Source organism: Salmo salar, chromosome 02 (assembly GCF_965601325.2).
Source record: "Salmo salar chromosome 02, fSalSal1, whole genome shotgun sequence".
NCBI lineage: Eukaryota > Metazoa > Chordata > Actinopteri > Salmoniformes > Salmonidae > Salmo > Salmo salar.
Window position 1 is genome coordinate 72,015,381 of NC_138292.1, and position 22,959 is coordinate 72,038,339.

The 22,959-nt window shown below is 41.7% G+C and overlaps 1 protein-coding gene and 1 long non-coding RNA gene across 3 annotated transcripts; one reads left to right on the forward strand and one right to left on the reverse strand.

Moving 5' to 3' along the window:
• Nucleotides 1-917: 917 nt before the first annotated feature.
• Nucleotides 918-14,459, reverse strand: LOC106591493 (rho GTPase-activating protein 19). 2 transcript variants are annotated; one of them, XM_082966614.1, is made up of 12 exons: nt 14,058-14,459; nt 12,554-12,840; nt 12,219-12,299; nt 10,205-10,414; nt 9,754-9,980; nt 7,559-7,645; nt 6,968-7,033; nt 6,217-6,315; nt 5,950-6,066; nt 5,469-5,582; nt 5,266-5,363; nt 918-5,025 (listed from the first exon to the last, which is right to left on the reverse strand). In XM_082966614.1, the coding sequence occupies exons 1-12, from the start codon at nt 14,099-14,101 to the stop codon at nt 4,977-4,979; spliced, it is 1,479 nt and encodes a 492-aa protein (XP_082822740.1). In that variant the 5' UTR covers nt 14,102-14,459; the 3' UTR covers nt 918-4,976. The 2 variants fall into 2 exon arrangements, with proteins under 2 accessions (XP_082822740.1, XP_082822737.1); XM_082966611.1 differs by having other exon boundaries at nt 6,217-6,420; nt 14,058-14,262.
• Nucleotides 14,460-14,773: 314 nt separating this feature from the next.
• Nucleotides 14,774-16,053, forward strand: LOC123730823 (uncharacterized). Its single transcript, XR_006762268.2, has 2 exons — nt 14,774-15,201; nt 15,725-16,053. It is a non-coding gene; the product is annotated as an uncharacterized LOC123730823 (long non-coding RNA).
• The last annotated feature ends 6,906 nt before the right edge of the window (nt 16,054-22,959 follow it).

Below are 22,959 nucleotides of genomic sequence, written 5' to 3' on the forward strand. Positions count from 1 at the left end.
CGCGGGGACGCCGGTGGGTCGCTTTTCATTTCATCCGAGGCGCGTCTGAATTGATCGCGCCCTGGAAGTGGAGCAGATGCGATGCCAAGGGGGCGCTAGGTAGAGCGCGCATAGAGCCTTGATGTGCGCTAGGTTCTATCTTACTGCGTTTCCGCTTCGCTCGGCAGAGTTTACGATGAATCGAAGAGACAGGTTGGAATTAACAACAAAACGCTCCATTTCTACAATGAACAATTACGAAAACGGCAATATCAATGGCACCGCGCGCCTGCGGTAGTCAAATATACGCGTGGGGCGTCTGCGGAAAAATGTATTAAATTCTTCATCAGGAATATGAATATCACAGCCAATGTTTAGATTATCGACCTTTATTAGATCATTACATACATAGGAGGAAGGTTGTTCCCTGGAATATCAATTGCTTCTGATATTAACCTACCCCAAACAAGAACAGGATAGGCCTGTACTACAAATTACTGTTTGTAATTTAAGCACAAGATGTCAAGAATATAGGCTAAAGCTGCTATAAATTATTCCTTTAATTGTATGTGCTTCCTAAACAGACAAGGCAATGGAAACTTGACTACCGTGACAGCTGGGCAGGTGAAAATCATAATTCATATTCTTTCAAAAACGGCCTATATAAGAGTAGAGTACCCAAACTTGCCTTTACCTCTGCTGAGTCTGATGTAGGTTAAACGATTAGATTTAAACTGCATAAATAATACATTCAATACGCATGTAGTGGTCTATAGCAGGGTTTCTCAAACTCGGTCCTGGGTCCCCCCTGGGTGCACGTTTTGGTCTATGCCCTAGCACTGCACAGGGTCCTTACTCAATGACTCGGGATGCCACCTAGTGGATGTTTAAGAAAAGTGCAGCAGTGTATGTAACATTTTAATGTTCTGCAGTGAGACTTTCCACATGTAGAAAAATAGTTTTAATCCATAGCACCAGTAGTAAATCAATGCATCTATATGACAGAGTTAAAAAAAAACATCTTATTTTACACAACTAAAAAACTAAAACAGGTAGGCTAAAATGACCTTACATTTAAAGGCACTGGTAACAGATTTCTATGAACAGAGGAAGATGCATGAAAGTAAGTCTCGGCAGCAATGTGAGAGTATACTATGTTTATTTTAGTAGACATTAATGTAACTCCATGTCTGCGTCTCAAAATTCAAAATGTAATGCACTACTTCTGACCAGGGCACAGAGCTCTGCTCAAAAATAGTACACTATATAGGGAATAGGGCCCTGTTCTAAAGTAGATAGGGAATAGGGTGCCATTTGGAATAAGGTGCCATATAGAATATTCTATATAGGGAATAGGGTGCCATTTGGGACACATACCCATGCTGTTGTTATTCACAGATAGCCTGAACAAAAATAGACTGAACAAAAATAAACTGAAAAACTAGTAGTACTGTACAGTTGATGTGTAAACATTTAAAACCATGGTCAACATTGGCTGACAAAACCAAAGACTTTCAACATACAAGAGACACACGTAACACAAAAATAATAAGGGAGATTAAAAGATAATGCCCACATGTTGTATCATGTAATCTAGAACTGACTCACATCATAAAGATGATCGCACATTAGCAAAACTGTTTCCAGCAAGACTCAGTGTGTATCAACCACTAATGGCCAGATGACCCTTCAGCTTTTCAAAATGACACTTAAAAAAAAAATGTGTTGGGCCTTGATTGGCTGAAAACCTTCCGGTAACAGAGAGAAAAGACAGGGGCCAAAGTTTTTTTTTTAAAAGCAGTGGAATAACATAACCAGCACAGATAATATAAAAAGAGTAAAAAAACAAAGCCATCTTGAAAACCTCAGCAGAAAGCTTCTGGTGCAAATCTGTCATTTCATGTATAATTTCTTTTTCAAAAAAATACACCCATCTCTTTAAAACTTACCACAAAACCATTCACACACATTCCCCATTAACACTTCCTCTAAAAACAGCCCCATTAAAACCAACGTCATGTCCATTAGGGTACACAACAAAAACTTTTCAAAACATTCTGCAACGGAAAGTGAAAATAAGGGTTCCTTATTGGACAAAGTCCAGGTAGTCCCTCCTAGTTTGAATCCGTCTTATTCTATATTTGGTGCCTAATGAACATGACCCAGATCAAATGTCCCAATTCACGCTCAATAAAGAAGACTTGTATCAGACCGGGCAACACTGAAGGTACTGTAAGAGAATCCTCTATTGACACCGACACTACAAATTTCCCTCTCCAACAAAGCAAAAAGCATCTCAGACTTCCAGAAAATCTTTCAACAACATTAGCGTCCCAACCAATATCCACCCAAAACCCATGACTTCCAGTTAAAAAAGAAAATAAATTATAATCACAACATTGTACTATCAAACCTCAAAGGCCAAACCAGGCAGGCGAAATATGACATTGTACACATTGAGGAGTTCAATCAGTTAATACACAAATCTCAGACAATAAAAATAAATAGTCGTCCCAAAATGAAGCCCTACCTACATCTCTCCCAAACACAGATGCCATTACAGGTTGGTTTGTTCATCATCATCCAATATGTATTGACCTGTATTTGTATGATATAGATCCAAGAAACACTGAGCCAGTGTTTCTCCAACACCACCACATGCACTACTATAAAGTGTAGTGCACTACTTATGGCCAATAGTGCACTATATAGGGAACAGGGGAGTCATTTGAGCTAACAGACAGTATCAGTAAACCCACTGGCCTTTAGACACCATAAGAGCTGTGGGGTATTCCAGAAGGCAGGGTTAATACATCAGCCAGCTAACTTTGATATTCCAGAAGGCAGGGTTAATACATCAGCCAGCTAACTTTGATATTCCAGAAGGCAGGGTTAATACATCAGCCAGCCAACTTTGATATTCCAGAAGGCAGGGTTAATACATCAGCCAGCCAACTTTGATATTCCAGAAGGCAGGGTTAATACATCAGCCAGCTAACTTTGATTAACAGCCTTTGCCTCATCTCTCTTGATTTCCTGGTTGATTAAAATAATCTACATTTGTATAATAGTTGTTTCTGTTTTTGAGTCATTTCAAGCAATTTGGGCCAGTTTGCTGGCTAACTCATTGATCCAGCTTTTTGGAACAGGCCCCAGACAAATGTGACTGGTGCTAATCAGCATTTTGTAGGGGGATATAATCATCCCGTCAGTGTGCTGTGTGTGTAGGGCAACCATTGGGACGTAGAATATTAGTCAAATTAGACGCCACATTTTCAGATGAGTAGCACAAACATCAGATTCAGAAGAAAATGTAAAAAACACAAACAAGATACTTACATATAGTACAATATAGGCTCAGCTAGTGGTCAACTGTAAAAGTATCCATATAGGCTCAGCTAGTGGTCAACTGTAAAAGTATCCATATAGGCTCGGCTAGTGGTCAACTGTAAAAGTATCCATATAGGCTCAGCTAGTGGTCAACTGTAAAAGTATCCATATAGGCTCAGCTAGTGGTCAACTGTAAAAGTGTCCATATAGGCTCGGCTAGTGGTCAACTGTAAAAGTATCCATATAGGCTCAGCTAGTGGTCAACTGTAAAAGTATCCATATAGGCTCAGCTAGTGGTCAACTGTAAAAGTGTCCATATAGGCTCAGCTAGTGGTCAACTGTAAAAGTGTCCATATAGGCTCGGCTAGTGGTCAACTGTAAAAGTATCCATATAGGCTCGGCTAGTGGTCAACTGTAAAAGTATCCATATAGGCTCAGCTAGTGGTCAACTGTAAAAGTATCCATATAGGCTCGGCTAGTGGTCAACTGTAAAAGTATCCATATAGGCTCGGCTAGTGGTCAACTGTAAAAGTATCCATATAGGCTCAGCTAGTGGTCAACTGTAAAAGTATCCATATAGGCTCAGCTAGTGGTCAACTGTAAAAGTGTCCATATAGGCTCGGCTAGTGGTCAACTGTAAAAGTATCCATATAGGCTCGGCTAGTGGTCAACTGTAAAAGTATCCATATAGGCTCGGCTAGTGGTCAACTGTAAAAGTATCCATATAGGCTCGGCTAGTGGTCAACTGTAAAAGTATCCATATAGGCTCGGCTAGTGGTCAACTGTAAAAGTATCCATATAGGCTCGGCTAGTGGTCAACTGTAAAAGTATCCATATAGGCTCGGCTAGTGGTCAACTGTAAAAGTATCCATATAGGCTCAGCTAGTGGTCAACTGTAAAAGTATCCATATAGGCTCAGCTAGTGGTCAACTGTAAAAGTATCCATATAGGCTCAGCTAGTGGTCAACTGTAAAAGTATCCATATAGGCTCGGCTAGTGGTCAACTGTAAAAGTATCCATATAGGCTCGGCTAGTGGTCAACTGTAAAAGTATCCATATAGGCTCGGCTAGTGGTCAACTGTAAAAGTATCCATATAGGCTCGGCTAGTGGTCAACTGTAAAAGTATCCATATAGGCTCGGCTAGTGGTCAACTGTAAAAGTATCCATATAGGCTCAGCTAGTGGTCAACTGTAAAAGTATCCATATAGGCTCAGCTAGTGGTCAACTGTAAAAGTATCCATATAGGCTCAGCTAGTGGTCAACTGTAAAAGTATCCATATAGGCTCAGCTAGTGGTCAACTGTAAAAGTATCCATATAGGCTCAGCTAGTGGTCAACTGTAAAAGTATCCATATAGGCTCAGCTAGTGGTCAACTGTAAAAGTATCCATATAGGCTCAGCTAGTGGTCAAATGTAAAAGTCTTGGATTGTGTAGGCATGGGCTAGAAGGAGTTTCCATATAGGTATTCCAGTAATTTCCTTTCAAACTCATTGAGGGAAGTGAACAAGAGCACACTTCAGGAGAAATACGAGATTATTGGGATGCAACCCATGTCTGGCTGGGGACTAATGTTGTATTTGTCACAGATTTAGAAAGTTACAATATAGTTTACTTTATATAAGAAAAAAAAAAAAAGGACAAAAAAAACAAAACAAGTCCGTTGTTGCTAGTACCAATCCTCTACATCGACACATTCTGGAGATGGATGGAGAGTCCTGGAGGGAGGGAGACGGAGAGATTAAAAAAAAAAAAAGAGAAAGAAGATGAATGAGACACGGGGAAAAAACAGACAAAGTTAAAGCTCACAAGATGTGGAAATGTGGCTGTATTGTAATGTTGAATGATGACATTGAAGTTTATCAGGAAAGATATACAACATACGCAAAAACATATGTATGTAAATGTCTATAAAAAAAAGTGGCAATTGCCATGTTATCAATCCAAAAGCAACACACCTTTGATAGTTGAGTCTCCTCTCTCTATTGAGGGCCATGCTATCATAGGCCTTGACCCCCACTGGAGTATTATTATTCACCGTCACCGGACTGTTCACCTGGAGACGCACACACACACAACCATGAACATCTAGAAAAAAACAAGGAAGCTGTGGACAAGGAAGTGTGTTTGTGTGGTCTCCTTGTGTGTCAATGTCGCTCACCGACTGCAGGACGACGTTTTCCTTTCCCAGCCGTCCCATCGCCGCAGCAACCATCTCCGGGGAGATTTGTCTGCCCCTCCTCTCCAACGCCTGTTGGTCCCCCTTATGTCTCCTCTGTTTTCATTGGTTCATTTGATCAGGAGGGTAGGACAGTCGACAGAACAGTTATTTAACCTTCACTTTACCAGGAAATCTTTTTTTTGATAATGTCATAGGTAACTTTTGAATCTATAGAATGTAGAAATGCCCGTTTTCACTGGTATGGTGCTTGGCATAATGAATAGGAGGTTGAAAAGGGGAGGAATTGCCCTTAAAGATCCTCATATACAATAGACAGAACAGTTATGATGTAGCAGATGGGGACTACAACATACTAAGTTCATATTGGATACAAAGTAACACATTTACAAAATACACGCAAAGTATGTTGATTGGATATTACAATTGTAAGGCAAATACACATAAACACAATGACACACACCTTGATGAATCCTCCGAAGGAGCGGGAGCGGGGGTGTTTCTTGCTCTGGGCCGGGGGGGTCTGATAGTTGTTGATGGGTGTCCCTGGGGCCAGGCCGGGGGTGGTCTGTTTAGCAAGCTGCAGGAGGAGGAGAACGAGATGGAGGATGAGGAGACAGGATATTGGGATTTAGCTAGTCATTCTAATCTACATGAAATGTGAAATCTGCCTCGTATCGAAAAGGAGACAAGGAAAGAGAATATTAAGAAGCAGTCCGGCAGTGAGTACCTGTCGTAGGAGTTTCTTCTTCTTGGCAGAGTTGGGCATGTTGTCATGGACGTGTCTGAACAGCTCCTTCAGGGACTCCTCTGTGTGGTGCTGCTGGCCCTGGGACGACGAGGAGGGGGACAGGTACTGAGACGGGTCAGCCCAACACCTCTTCAGGGGAACAGGGGCATGGAAACCAGTCACAGATAACAGGTCTATATCATCCTGAGGGAGGGGGGTGGGAACGGGGCCATTAGTTTCCATCACAACATGAGTCTGGATACATCCCAAATGGCACCCTATTCCCTATATAAAGTAGTGCAATATAAAGGGAATAGGGTGCCACATGGGACAGAACCTATTTCAGCTTAGAGGGAGATTAGGTTAATCTACACCTCTAAACTACAGCTAGACATTTCTAGCACCAAGACACTTGTAATAGGCCCTGGTAGATCTGAAAGGACTGGAGAGGTATAAGCAAGTTGGGCAATAGATCCACCTAGCCTTCTGGTAAACTGGGATGCTTTCAACTATACAGGGCCTGTATTCATAAAGCGTCTCAGAGGAGTGCTGATCTAGGATAAGTTTGGCCGTGCAGATAATGAATGGAAAGGGGGAGGATCTGATCCTAGATCAGCACTCCTGCTCTGAGACGCTTCATGAATACCTGTCCCAGTTTGATCTAATATGGTCCTTTGTTTGAGAGAAGTGCAACATTCTTTAATGGCATAGATGATGTAAACCCAGCAGGTGAAAGAGTCCTACTACTAACCTTGGTCTGCAGGGTCTTAGATCCTGTGAAGTGCATTCTGGCATGCTCCCTCATGTACATAGGAGCCTGAGTGGACACACAATAATTATCCATCAAAACACACCAAAAATAATGATTATATTGCTCTTCTGTACTTGACACAAAGCATTACCTTATTGTAGCCCATGTTCCACAGATCTTACAAAATAACACTGACAACTGGGCCAGTTTCCCAGACACAGTTGAAGCCAATAGTATGAGGTATTCTCAATGTGTTGAGAAGTGTTTTAGTCCAGTGTGGCATAGTACAAAGCAGGATTAATGTGTTAGCCAGCTAACTTTGAAAAGCAACCAGAAATAACTATAGATTTTCTGGTAAAAAAAAATATATATATTTTTTTAAAAGAAGCTAAACTTAGATATGTTTTTGTTTGTTGAATCAATTAGACCATGCTCATTTCAAGATTATCTTTCAAAATGTTTTAAAGTTAGCCAGCTAACTTGCCTAAATATTCTGCTAACTCTTTGATCCTGCTTTATAGAAAGCCCCTCTGGACTAGGCTGATTCTGGGATGGGAAACTGGCCCAGAGTGTGAAGTTAGTCTCTCTGACCCTGAATAGTTTCTGGGAGTGTTTGATGAGGAAGGCCATGCCGTTGTTTAGCTTCTTCAGATTCTCCTGGAGGTCACTGGCCACCATCTGGATAAAACACACACACACACACACGACTGTAGCTGAATGAAAATCAGTCAGTCAGAGGTAGCCTAGTGGTTAGAGCATTGGGCCAGTAACTAAAAAGTCCCCTGTTTAAATCCCAGAGCCGACAGTGAAAAATGTGTTGATGTGCCTTGACTAAGGCTCTTAGCCCTAATTGCTCCAGGGTCGCCGTTGATAATGGCAGACCCTGGCCGTGACCCCAATCTCCCAGGGTCTCAGTGGGAGTTGGGATATGAAAAAAAAATACATGCGTAACATTACATGTGTGAAATAGGACAAATAAGCACCCACCTAATTATTTATATTCACATCTAAATTAAAGGCATTTTTATTTTATTACATTCCTGATTCTACAATTCATAACACTGTGCACTGTGAGGATAGGCTGTACCAGAACAAAACACAGAACACATTTGTGGGCCAGTGTATATCTGAGGTTCTACTAGGCAAGCCAAGTGAATCAATCACCATGACTACAGGACAGTAAAGCCTACATTTAACAGTCTACAGTATCTACACACTGTGCATTCGGAAAGTATTCAGACCCCTTTACCTTTTCTACATTTTGTTACGCAACAGCCTTATTCAAAAAAATTATTAAAATGTAAATAAAATAACTTAATGCCAAAGAAAAAAAACAAGCTTTTAGAAATCTTGGGAAATATATATATATATATATAAATAAAGAAATATCACATTTACATAAGTTCTTGGCACGCCTGTATTTGGGGATTTTCTCCCATTCTTCTCTGCAGATCCTCTCAAGCTGTCAGGTTGGATGGGGATCGTCACTAAACAGCTATTTTCAGGTCTCTCCAGAGATGTTTGATCGGGTTCAAGTCCGGGCTCTGGTTGGGCCACTCAAGGATATTCAGAGACTTGTCCCAAAGCCACTCCTCCATTGTCTTGGCTGTGTGCTTAGGGCCATTGTCCTGTTGGAAGGTGAACCTTTGCCCCAGTCTGAGGTCCTGAGTGGTCTGGAGCAGAATTACTTTGCTCCATTTATCTTTCCCTCGATCCCGACTAGTCTCCCAGTCCCTGTCTCTGAAAAACATCCCCACAACATGATGCTGCCAGCACCATGATTCACCGTAGGGATGGTGCCAGGTTTCCTCCAGACATGACACTTGGCATTCAGGCCAAAGAGTTCACTCTTGGTTTCATCAGACCAGATAATCTTGTTTCTCATGGTCTGAGAGTCTTTATGTACCTTTTGGAAAACTGCAAGCAGGCTGTCATGATCCTTTTACTGAGGAGTAGCTTCCGTCTGGCCACTCTACCATAAAGGCCTGATTGGTGGAGTGCTGCAGAGATGGGAGAACCTTTCAGAAGGACAACCATCTCCACAGAGGAACTCTGAAGCTCTGTCAGAGTGACCATTGGGTTCTTGGTCACTTCTATGACCAAGACCCTTTCCCCCCCGATTGCTCAGTTTGGTCATGAGTCTTGGTGGTTCCAAACTTACTCCATTTAAGAATGATGGAGACACCTGTGCTTTTTTGGTACCTGGTACCCTTCCCCAGATCTGTGCATCAACACAATCCTGTCTCGGGCACTCTACAGACAATTCCTTTAACCTCATGGCTTGTTTTTTGCTCTGACATATAAGGTCCCACAGTTGACAGTGTATAGACAGGTGTGTGCCTTTCCAAAACATGTCCAATCAATTGAATTTACCCCAGGTGGACTCCAATCAAGTTGTAGAAACATCTCAAGGATAATCAATGGAAACATGATGCACCTGAGCTCAATTTCAACTCTCATAGGAAAGGGTCTGAATACTCATGTATTATGCACTACACAGTTGATTGAAATAAGGAAGTCATGGTCAAACTGTGACTATCTGAATAAGCTGTGTAGTGCTAGGACAACAAGCCTCAGGACAGAGTTTGGGAAACCCTGATCCACATGATAAATGATCACGGCACAGTCCAGCTTCAGGTGTTTTTCCTAGTCCCTGTGATTCTGCCTTGGCATTGTTTTCTCTGAGGTTTTATGCTGGGTATCGGCAAAGCACTTTTTGTCAACTGCCGACATAAAAATGGGTTTTATAAAACACATTTGATTTGAATTTGAGTTGCAGTACATACATCTCTGGGCCACACGACGTGGGGGGCGAACATGAGGGCGAGGTTGAAGGCAGACATTTTGTTCTTGTCCTGCTGCTTGGCGGTGTGGTAGAGCAGGTCCAGGATCAGTTTGAGGAGGCTGCGGTTGGCCTGGGGCAGCAGCAGGAAGAGGAGCTGTAAGGCCTCAATCTGACGCTCCTTATCAGGTACTGACGTCTTGTTGCCCTTCTCATCCAACAGAGTCATGTCTGGGGGAATGGAGGGAGGAGAGAGAAGAGGGGAAGATGGGGATGGGACAGAAACAGAACACACACAAGACACTTCAATAAAGGTATCATGGGGTACAGGTATATTAAACTGTGAACATCAATTCTACAGATTTGTGAACACCAGGGTGTGATTGTTTTTTGTAGGTTTATGAAAACTAAAAAGCTACAGGAGAGAGAGTGGGGAGGTGCTCAGACAGGGGTACCTGCTATTTTGAGGTGAGCGTGGAAGTGTTGGTGTGTGAGGAGGGGTTCAGGTAGCTCTCCCAGGAAGGTCTTAAGGAGGGTGGCCACGTCGTTGGGGTGGAAGCCCCCTGCCTCCAGGTCGATGTCTGCCCCACTGTTCAGCTGCTCCTTCAGGGCCTGCTGCCGCACACTGTTACCAGGCACCCTGAACAGACCCTCTACCTGCAGGTCTGATCATCAATCAATCAATTAAACAATAAACCACCTAGCACCCTGAACAGGCCCTTAACATGTAAGTCTGATCATCAATCAATGGTGGAAATCAATCAATAAATCAAATATGTAGTGAATCAATCAGCAGTGTTTCTCCAATACTCATTTAGCAGCAGCGGGTCACCGCTGATAAATCATTCCCGGCACCCCAAAAAAGTAAATTTGTATATATTTTTTTATGGAATGGAAATTATTTTAGGGTTTGTAAAAATGTTTTCAGTGCAAACTTAAACCAGATATACAGCATGTATACTGAACAGAAATATAAAAGGCAACATGAAGCAATTTCAAAGACTTTACTGAGTTAGAGTTCCTATAAGGAAACCAGTCAACTGAAATTAATTCATTAGTCCCTACTCTATGGATTTCACATGACTGGGAATACAGATATGCATCTGTTGGTCACATTACCTTAAAAAAATGTAGGGGTGTAAATCAGAAAACCAGTCAGTATCTGGTGTGATCACTATTTGCCTCATGCAGCGCAACATCTCCTTCGCATAGAGTTGATCAGGCTGTTGATTATGGCCTGTGGAATGTTGTCCCACTTCTCTTCAATGGCTGTGCGAAGTTGCTGTATATTGGTGGGAACCGGAACACGCCGTCTTACATGTTGATCCAGAGCATCCTAAACATGCGAAATGGGTGACATGTCTGGTGCAATTCCAGGAATTGTGTACAAATCCTTGCCACATGGGGCCGTGCATTATCATGCCGAAGCATGAGGTTGGAGACTGAGGCAGTTTATGGTAGAGAAATTAATATAAAATTCTCTGGCAACAGCACTGGTGGCCATTCATGCAGTTGGCATGCCAATTGCACGCTCCCTCAAAACTTGAGACATCTGTGGCATTGTGTTGTGTGACAAACCCGCACATTTTAAAGTGGCCTTTTATCGTTCCAAGCACAATGTGCACCTGTGTAATGATCATGCAGATTAATCAGCTTCATGATACGCCACACCTGTCAGGTGGATGGATTATCTTGGCAAAGGATAAATGCTCACTAACGGGATGTAAACAAATTTGTGCACAAAATGAGAGGAATACACTTTTTGTGTGTATGGAACATTTCTGGGATCTTTTATTTCAGCTCATGAAATATGGGACCAACACTTTACATGTTACATTTATATTTCTGTTCAGTGTAGAAAAGATAACGGAGCTGTATATTTTTAAATAAGATCACCTTTGAGAACTAACAATCAAAATAAAACAGACAGTCCGGGAGAATCTTATTTTGGGGGGGAGGACTACACCGAGTCCCAAGTGTTCGAGTCAGTCTTTTACATTCGAGTTACGACTCCCTTGGTAGTGCTAAAAGCTCCATTGCTTAATGTAGAAAGCTGGCACTACAGACTTGAGTACTACAACACTGCATGTCAGTACAGCAAGTTTAGCCTACTTTCTGATAAGATTTTACAATACATTTGAGTCATTTAGCAGACACTTATCAATTGCGACATAGTTAGTGCATTTATCTTAAGATCAGTAGGTGGGACAACCACATATCACAGTCATATTACGTACATTTTTCCTCAATAAAGTAGCTATCAGCAAAGTTAGAGCTAGAAAGGGGGGGGGGGTTCTGTGGGATTATTTAAGATACTCTTAGAAGAGATAGGGTTTTAGATGTTTCGGAAGATGGGCAGGGACTCTGCTGTCCTAGCTGGTTCTACCATTGGGTGCCAGGACAGAGAGGAGAGAATTACATTCAGGGATCATGCCTCAGATGGGAACTGTAACAACATGATCAACTCACTCTTGCTGAGGTATTCGATGAGCTGGTAAATCTGGGCGATGCCTCCCTCTGTCAAAGGAGTCCCGAACACCACTTCCTTATCTGTGACGATGACAACGGCCAAAGGACGAGAATCTGAGTGCTGTACATTTATATTATTATTCAACATTATTGCAACCCAGGGCCACGTTCAGTAGCCAAACACAGTCAAACATTACAGATAAAAATTCCATGAGTAAAGCCATCGTGATTCCCTCTTCTACATGTCAGACAGGCATGTTTGTTCTACATTGCATCCTGCTGATCACACCCCAGGTGAAGACACCCTTGGTTGATCCTCATGGCAGGTCTCTCACCTTTACGTTTGAGGAAGTTGAAGGAGCGGAAGAATCCCCCTCCGGCCCCTGTGAGTGTCTTGGGCCCTCCCTCGTCCCCTAACAGCAGAGAGAACTCTGCACCGGGAAGGTCGATGAGGCGGCTGATGTTGCTAAGCACCAGCTCTTGAAACACCTCAGGACTCTCGTGACGTAGCTTCTCCACAAAGAAGTCTGGGTTGAAGATGACGGGCGGGCGGCCACCAACCCCACCGCCGCCCCAAGATCCCCCTGCATCCTGGCTGATCACCACGTTACACACCGTACCCCTGATGGAAGACATACACAGATGCTGAAGATCTAGGCAAATCTTTAAACAACTGCTTTATCTTTACACTGACCTTCTCGCACACACCAAATCTCTCTCCCTCTTACACACACGTATGATGGTGGTGTAGTGGTTGGCTAGCCCAATAATGGACTAAAGAAGCCTAACGTTACTATACTCCAAGGACCTCATGTTTTGTTAGTTAGAGGCAAATTGGCTCTGGCAGCTGAAACAGCAAAATACTCCATCTAAATGTGAATCGGTTCTCAATTGCGGTACAGTTCTAGAAACATAAAGCCCTCCACTTTCATATCACTTCAACATAATTTCACAAATGCAAAAAATGCACTTACTGTAGAATGCTTTAACAGTTGCAGCCAACAGTATTTTTCAGTGACAACATGTTTGTAGTGTCTGTCTTCCGTGGCCTTGTGTGAACCGTAACCCTATAAAAAGCTGTGTAGTAATTTAACTTTTGCATTTTGAAAATGAAAGCCACGTTCCTTATGTTTCTCCTCCGGCCAGAAGATACTGTCGTCCATAGGCGCTAAAGGTAGTTAGCGTCGATGAATGGGTTAGTGGTTGGACAAACAGGAGAAAGTCAACTTGTATGCATGTTAGGGTTTTACTTTGGGTCCATTGCTCTAAAGATCAGTGAACTCATAGCTCGGAAGATCAGTGAGCTGAAGACACCTCTTTCACACAAGTACACACTCACTGGCAATTCAGAGCAGCTTGACTTGGCATAATGGTGGGGAGTTGGTTTTACATGGCCTGGTGCCTCAAGTGAGTGGAGATTTCACTTCAGGACCAATGGAATCGTCTAAAATCAACACACCCCGCTCACCGGACCATTCAAAACGTAGTCGACCAATGACAGCTCACTGCTGTGTCTATATTTGCGACAACTAGCTAGCTAACTATGGAGTCTTGCTGTAATTCAGCGACAGCGCAGAAATAAATACTATGCACCGTATTGTTGTTCACTCCGTTCAGAGTAGCCGTGTGATGCACTGAAATTGTATTTTGCCACAACACGTCACTTGATTGTCAGAGCTACAGTAGCTAACTAACGTTAGCTAGCTCAATTAGCTTTCACTGTCACTGAAAAACGACAAGCATGCAAGCCAAATTCGAATGCCAGTACCACAACTCCATAGTATATTTACGTGCGTGTATGGTTTATTCTGTCTACATATTGTTTAAATGTTATTTTACCTTCTGTTTTGTGTATTTTCATTTGTATCTTTATCTGCTGCCATCTTCCGTTTGAATCCTCCGCTGGTATCCCTGACTCCGCCCACTCCACCACTGATTGGTCGGTTATAAAATACGGGCGGGGTGAGCGGTAAAGATTTGCATGTCTGGTTCTCTGATTGGATTGTTTGAATTCACTTTAGTTGTTTCAATCAAAGAAAAACAATAACATTGAGTACGGTTACATGCACACACAATAATTCGATTATTGTGGATAATCTGATTCATATAATAGTTCGATTAAAAAAGTTTATATGCTTTGTACGAAGAACCATCTCCCAAATAATCATGTTTACATAGACACATCTGAAATCAGGTTTCTATAGCACTCTGATAAATACAGAAAATCGCTAATCAAAATAAAAGTTCTACCACAGCGACCATGTTATTTTTGGTGAGCATATTTGATTCTGGGTTCGGACATGTAAAGTTTGTATTTGAAAACTATTTCTAAGATGCATACATTCAGTTGTACCGAACTCACTTCACTCGTGCTAAAGAGGGAGGAGGCTCGTTTGGCTCGTGCTAGCACATGCAGATCAAATACAGATCAAATACACAGCTGGAACGCTGATTATGGTGTTTCATGTCCTAATAATTCGAAAGGTTGCTCAGAAAACCAGGTTTTTTAATCTCATATCCGTATGCTTACTTCGATTTTGACCTTACACCGATTAATAGTCATGTAAGGTGTTTACATGACTATTGCATCTGCCATAATCAGTTTAATATTGAATTGTTACTGTGCATGTAAAGTGACTTTACATAAACACGCTGTCTTACATGTTTTCCGGGGACAGTCCCCGTTTTTGGTGGCCTGTCCCCGGCTGGAGCTGTCCCCGTTTTAACAGTGCATTAAAAACAGACTGCAGAGTGAAATAATATTTAACGTGGCAAGAAAGACCGGGCAACAGAGCCTACCGGTTGACGTCTCAATCGCGTTGTGCTTGTTTTGTCCAGCTATAATCAGCTTCATTCACTCTTCTTCTTCTACTAACTACTTGCTCGCGCTGGTTTTAGAGAAAACTGCTGTGGAAAACTCGGCCAGAAGCTAGCAAGTGTCAAGTGAATCCACAACATCACCACAAATGTCTTTTCAAACCAGGTAAGTTACAATCGTTTGAGATACTAGCTAGTGATGTTATAATGTCACAATTTATTATATAGATAGATGATCTGCTCTATAATATTTTAAATAGGTTATGCTAGCTAACATTAGCTATGTCGACTAAGTTATCTAGCTAGGTTAGCTAGCTACTGTCATGGTAACTATGTTAAAAAACATTCACATGTAAACATGCAGTGGACGGGCTGTTTTGAAAATATTGTTGGGTTTTATTTCACTTATTAGATGTGATGCATTACCTTTTACAGTAGATGTAGGCCTAAGTATGAACGGACTTTAATGCACAAAGGTTTATATTGTATTAACATAGATTGAGCAACATATAATAGACATGACTAACTGGAGGGTTGCTGGCTAGGAGTGTAGGCTGAGTAGACTCTTGACACACACACAATGCCTGGTTGTGGGGCCGCTCAAGGACAGGTGTAAGGGAGGGGCTGGTAGAATGGAAGATGGCTGTAGCACAAAAGCAGAAACTGTCCTAACTGTAGCATAAAAACAGGCACTGTCCTTGTGTGTTTGACTCTCGGGTACACACATGAAGATAAGCTAGAAGACAACTATGCTTGGCAATAAAGATGCGTCTAGAGGCTGGGACCAGCCTGCACGCCAACGATAGGATGAGTAAGTTTAAACCACGCTCATCCTCCCTCTGACAGGCCAGCAGTGAGCAGGAACTATCTCTGTCAGAGTATTTAATGAAGAACTTATGATGTCATTTTCAGTTCTCTGTTTGCCCTGCGAGGTGTTACAGTGAACCCGTATATACGAAGATTGCATTTACCATTTATTCTGCTTGACTAATTCTATTAAAAAACATCTGAAAATATATTCAGTAGCCTAGTGTTACATTTTGTTCTGATACCAGAATTGAATTGACGCAGCCCTAACAATATGATATTAAATGAATGCACAATTAATTATGTGGATATTTATTTGTAGATTACAATTTTAATGGTTTGGCATTATAATAAGTAGTGTGAAAATATAATTTGACATTTTCATGGATAACATTAGCATAATGTTTTCTGTTAGAGAGTGGAGAGGAAGATTGAAAGAGAGGAGGAAAGGTAAAGATATGATTACAGAGCCTGCCAATTTATTATTCCAAACAATGTTTTTGAGATACAATAGAAAAATGAGGCAAGCAATGGGAATCTGTTAACCAAAGTATTTTATCTAATAGTGTAATAGTGTACTAGCCAATTCCTCCTTTAGCTGTCTCTCCTTCCAGTTCTCTGCTGCCAATGACTGGAACAAACTACAAAAATCTTGGCAACTGGAAACACTTATCTCCCTCACTAGCTTTAAGCACCAGCTGTCAGAGCAGCTCACAGATCACTGCACCTGTACATAGCCCATCTATAATTTAGCCCAAACAACTACCTCTTTCCCCTACTGTATTTATTTATTTTGCTCCTTTGCACCCCATTATTTCTATTTCTACGTTGCACTTTCTTCTACTACAAATCTACCATTCCAGTGTTTTACTTGCTATATTGTATTTACTTTGCCACCATGGCCTTTTTGCCTTTACCTCCCTTATCTCACCTGCTCACATTGTATATAGACTTATTTTTCTACTGTATTATTGACTGTATGTTTGTTTTACTCCATGTGTAACTCTGTGTTGTTGTATGTTGTCAAACTGCTTTGCTTTATCTTGGCCAGGTCGCAATTGTAAATGAGAACTTGTTCTCAACTTGCCTACCTGGTTAAATAAAGGTGAAATAAAAATAAATAAAAAATGTAAGATTGGAGAGGAAGGAGAAGGAAAAATTAAGGGAGTAAAAAGAGTGAAGCATGGAGAGTGTAGAAGAGTGAGAGTGTAAAAGAGAAGGAAGACGAGTGAAGAAAAGAGGAGGAGAAAGATTGGAGCAGAAGAAAAAGTTAAGTGAGTAAGAAGAGAAGACAGAGGAGGTACAATGTCTCTTTCCAAGAAACGGAATGAATGATATATGGACAGCAGCAAGATATAGGTTCACTGTTCCTATGCTTATTGTGAAGACAAACTTCAACCTCCCCTGCCAGGAGTTCATGGAGAAGCTGGCCAAAGACGGAGCTATCCTGAAGAAGATACATTCTTCTGAGAAATATACAGATTAGGTTGGTATAAGTATATTATGTAGTTACCAATCCCATCATCGTCTTATTTCTTTATTATGTTAAGTATTTCACGTATACTATTGCCTGTTTTTTAAATTTTGCTGTTCTCTTCTGCTCTTATTCTACCCAGACTACCAGGAGCACTGAATGGCTGTTCAGATGGGACAGTTCTGTCTTGTCTGTAGTGTTTCTGTAATATAGTTGTTTTCTCTATCACAGTGAGCCTGTTAGACTAAATACATGAAACCGGATTTGTCCCCCTTTTTTATTTCATAGATAATAACATTGGATATTTTAATTATATATTGACCGCCGAACTGGAAATGTCCCCGGTTTTAATTTCAGAAATCTGGTCACCTTAATATAAACGTACTCAATTGATGAAACGCTTTTGTGGGAAATGTGAAACCCTTGCCAGGTTCCCTGGCCAAAATGTTGGCTTCGCTGCTTCCTCTGCTCCTGGCTTTTTCTTCTTGAGGTTTTCCAACAGACTAGACACATTGTTGCTATTGCTGCCTTTCACAGTTTGGAAAGTGCATTGCACATTTATTCACAAAAAAAGGGAAATGGGGACAAAAGGAAATTGCATCACCATCTAACCTTATATATCCCACTATCTCCAACACATCCCACCACAACTTTGGACCTAACAGATCCTACACCTAGGAGGCTGGAACCCCTTCTCTCAAAACCACCTATAGTGCTTCTACACTAAAATCTCTGATACCCCAACACTTCTCTGCTGCTGCTACTTTGAATTCAATCTTCTGGGATTTCCTTTCCATCTTTGCGGTACAATTAATGACCACAGCAATACATGCCAAGAAGTCTACCTTACTAAAGCAAAAACTGTTTGGTCACTCTGTTCCGGCCTAGTACTCACATGGATCCTCTCAGGCTCTCTCATCCTTAGCCCACCATCCTCTACCTTCCTCACTGTCTCAGTATATGACACTTTCTGCACTTCAATCTGTCTCACTCACAATGGACATTTCTGATCCCCACCATGGCCATCCTCACAATTGAAACACTTTTTCACCGAAACTACAGTCCTTTGTCCCATACCCTCCTGCACACTTATCACACCTGGGAATCTCCCTCCTACATACTGCTGCAACATGGTCATAAACTTGGAACCTGAAACACCGTAGTAGGTTCGGAACAAAATCTGTCACAGGATAACTTGTATACCGTAGCATGACTTTATCCGGCAAAAACTCTGTGATGCACACCAAACGGCGTGCATCACAGACACCGGGGATTCTCAACTTCAGTTGATCCACTTCAACACTAAACTGAACAGTTATCACACCTTTCAGCTGCTCTCTGCTGCAGAGAGCAAAGCAGGACACAGCTCGTTCCGAGTTGCAAAACACATAGCGCCCTGTCCCTCTGGGCAGCAGACACACAAAAATCCACTTCTGGATACTTTGACCAAATTGACAGAACCCAACTCCTTCTTCACACAGCCTGATACCATAAACGGATCGGCCAAAAGGCATTGATCCATTTTCTCCACGAATCGTACTCCCACTGGGCCAGAGTCATTTTCCTGATCATTGAGGTGAGGCTCGGAAGCCTTCACCTCACCTGATGCCGTAAGTTCTTCCTCTTCACTTCTGTCAACTTTCATTTCAAGTTCACTATCCATCAACTGCTCAGAGTTTTCAGGAGAGCAACATGTAATTATTTCTCCTGTACTTGACTCATAGGAGAAAGTATTTGGCTTCTTTTTCGAAGATGTTGGTCTGGGTATAAACCTCCACACCCTTCTTTCTGCCTCGCTTCTTTCCGCCATCCGCCATCTTCCCTCCCTCGGCTCCAGCCAATGATGGGTTTATATCTTATGCTGTGTTTACACAGGCAGTTCAATTCTGTTCTTTTGCCCAATTATTGGCAAAATATCTGATCTGAATGGACAAAAGGCCACCAATTAGTGGCAAAGAAAAATGCATACTTTCAAATTATATTATGTGAGCTAAACACACACATTTAAAATAAAACAATAAAAAAATATATATCCTTAAATTAGAATTTTTGGAAAGTACCAATGTTACTTTTCCCACTACAACAACAAAAATACTTAAATAAATGTAAATTTGTCCTTGAAATATGTAGATTTCCGAGGAGGCTGGTCGGAGGAGCTATAGGAGGACGGGATCATTGTAATGGCTGGAATGGAGTTATTGGAACTGAGTCAAAAGTGGTTTCTATATGTTCCATGAATTCCAGTCCAGTCTTTACAATGAGCCCATCGTCCTATAGCTCCTCCCACTAGCCTCCTCTGGTAGAATTAAATTAATTCCTATGGGGGACTGCTTCTTCTTGGGAGTACCACTATGGCTGACTGGTGGCCTCAAATCCTGTCATTACCCAATACATAGCATCAGCAATCCAGGGTTTATATACATCATTGGTTTATAGACGTCATTGGCCCTATGTCTTTTTGACTATGTCACGATTCTCCACCTGAAGTATCTACTTGCACACTTTCTCATATGGATTTAACAAAGATGGAATCTGCAGCCAATGTTCACACCAATTCCATACATTTAAATCCATGACAGGAAGTGTGCACTTGCACACTTAGGATAGGGTCCTCCTAAATAAAGGTTAAATAAAATACTCAGGCAGCTTACTACTAGTTTATTATTGATCTGTTATGTATTGAGTTACTTTTTGCCCAGCTACAAGGGGATAATGGGGTTGTGGTTTTGGGGGTCATAGTAGATACTGTTCTGAAGTGATCTTACCCAACATGTAAATGTAATGTTGATCTGAAGCTCTTAGTAAAAACCCATAAACATGCATCGGTCTTTAGCTGTCCTTCCTACTAATAGAGAGATGTTATACAAATTACTAGGAAGGACAGCTGAAGACTGTTTTAATAAAAACTTCCAATGATCCAAATGAATGAGGACATCAGGACTGGAGGCTGCGGTAATGTTGAGATGCCAGTAGGGAGAGCTCTAGTCTAGAACACTGGAACCTTCAATACCACTTTGATGCAGTTGATGAGGAGTGATGGAAATGAGTCACATTTAGCCTCTTTTTAAAAAATGTAGGCCCACTCTTCAAATAAAGAAATGGAACTGTGCTGAATATTTTCCATTTAATGTTCAGTAATGAGGCCCTGTACCCCATTTACAGTTTATACTTCAAGGAATCAGGTGGAGTTATTCACCAGTGAGTTGTTTATGTTTCTAAGACTGCAGGTTGGGAGATGCAACAATGGCCTTGAGAACAGCAGGAAGTGTGTTGGTCTTTCTCTGGTCTGTGACAGTTCATTCCTATCTTTTAGGTTGTCTGTTTAACAGTCTACAAACATTTTTAAAAGGAATCATAACGTTATTCTGTTGTGTTCTGTCAGGCGTCTCCACTTCACTTAAATAGTTATCTTTCGCACCTCACTGAGTGATGCTTATCAGTGGTTTCCATTCATGCTCAACTATGGCAACAAAGTGTGGACAAAACCTACTGTTAGTGTGAGTCAACAGCATTGGCTTAATATCCTTGTGTTCTGTGACTGTTTCACTGGTACTGGGTCAGAATGGCTGGAGTGTGTCACGTTGTCTAATGATTGGAGACAGGCACAGGAATACAAAATAGTTTTTATTTTCTCCACCTAAACAAAAGAGTGAGGTGTAAACCTCGAAATAATACATGGGACGACGTCTGTAAAACAAGTGCATAATAACACGTAGCATGGAAGCCGATACAATAGCACAGGTACTCACAGGACCAACGGACATGTGGACAATAATCGACAAGGACAATGGGGAACAGAGGGCACATATAACATGAGACAAGACAGTCCGGGGTTGGTGGTAATGAATCCAGTTCAGTGGTGCCTGGAAGGCCGGTGACGTAGACCTCCGGAGCTGGTGAACGGAATGAGCAGCAGTACCGGGAGGATCCGTGATAGTATGACATACACTACTCAGATTATCTGTGCCTTGAAGGGGTCAACAGTGGAGCTGTCCTGCTCTTACATGTATTTTGCATTACTCAGCTCATATGTGTATATACAGTAGAATAGAATACAGTATCTTAGTCTATGCCGCTCCGACATTGCTCGTCCAAATATTTATATATTTTTTTCACATTCCTTTACCTAGATTTGTGTGCATTGTTGTGAAAATGTTAGATATTAATGCACTGTTGGAGCTAGAAACACAAGCATTTCGCTACACCCGCAATAACATCTGCTAAACACATATGTGACCAACATTTTTTGATTTGATCCCAGTGGTAACGTTACAACAACCTTCTGGTTCACCAAAATGGATGGTGTGGAGGATTATTTGAGTCTGAGTGATGACTCAGACTACAAAGGTTGTGTGACTTACCGTGGTGATAAAGAAGAATGGCCAAACCCTGACAATCACAGACCTGAGAGAGAAAGACTCAGCTACGTACAAGTTCAGATTTATAACAGATCAGACCAGAGGGAAATATTATGGTGATCCTGGAGTCACTCTGTCACAGGTACAGTTACATTCAATAGAGCTAAACGGTCTCCCCCCCTACTTTATAAACAATGTATATCGGTCAGAACTGTTGGATTGTGACTTTCACCCATCAGAGTATCTGCGCCTTGAAGGGGTTAACAGTGAACATATCCTGCTCTTACACATATCCCATCTATCATGATCAAACATGATTTCTGGTTTACTAAATGGTCTGGTAAGGATGCTGAAGATCTGAGCTCGGTGCCAGGGTATGAGGGTCATATAGAGTACCTTGGGGATAAGGAGAGTAACTGTACCCTGAGAATCACAGACCTGAGATTGAGTGACTCTGCTGGGTACAGGTTCAGATTCATAACATCTGGAGGAAAGTTTTCTGGCTCACCTGTCTCCCTGACTGTCAACAGGTAATCTGTCACATCTCATATCTTGAAAGTATGCTTGAAAGTATGTGAACCCTACAGGGCTGGTCATAACGTACTTGGATTTAGGTCAGGACTTTGACTTGGCCAATCCAAAACACAAGTCTTTCTCCTGAGCCATTCTTTGGTAGATTTGCTTGAATGCTTTGGGTCGTTGTCTTGTTGGAAGACCTTATTTTCAGCCCAGCTTTAGCTCCTTGACTGATGGCCTGACGTTCTGTTCAAGAATCTCCTGGTATAACCTCAGAATTCATGGTTCCCTTAAATGATGTGGAGTCTTCCAGGTCCAGAGGAGGAAAAGCAGCCCCAGATCTTGACATTCCCACCACCATGCTTGACTGTTGGGATAAGGTTCTTTTGGTGGTAGGCAGTGTTGGGTTTTTGCCAAAAATAGCAGTGTTGATTCAGGACTCATTGGTCCAGAGAATGGACTTCCAGAAACCTTCAGGTTTGTCCAGGTGGTCTCTGGCAAAGTTACAGGCAGTTTGCTGTCAAAAAAAGAACCAGAGGCTTCTTCCTAGCAACCCTCCCATGAATGGCATTTCGATTCAGTGTTCTTATTGTTGATGCATGCACAGTTACCTGAGATGCAGCAAGGGAAGTCTGCAAATCTCTGGATGTTATGTTTTGGCAGGGTTTGGGAGTAATGGATTACATGTAAGGGAGTACAGAAAAAACAAATCCATTAACAGCAAAAATATTGTAATCGGATTACAGATACTTTTGAAAAACGAGATTAT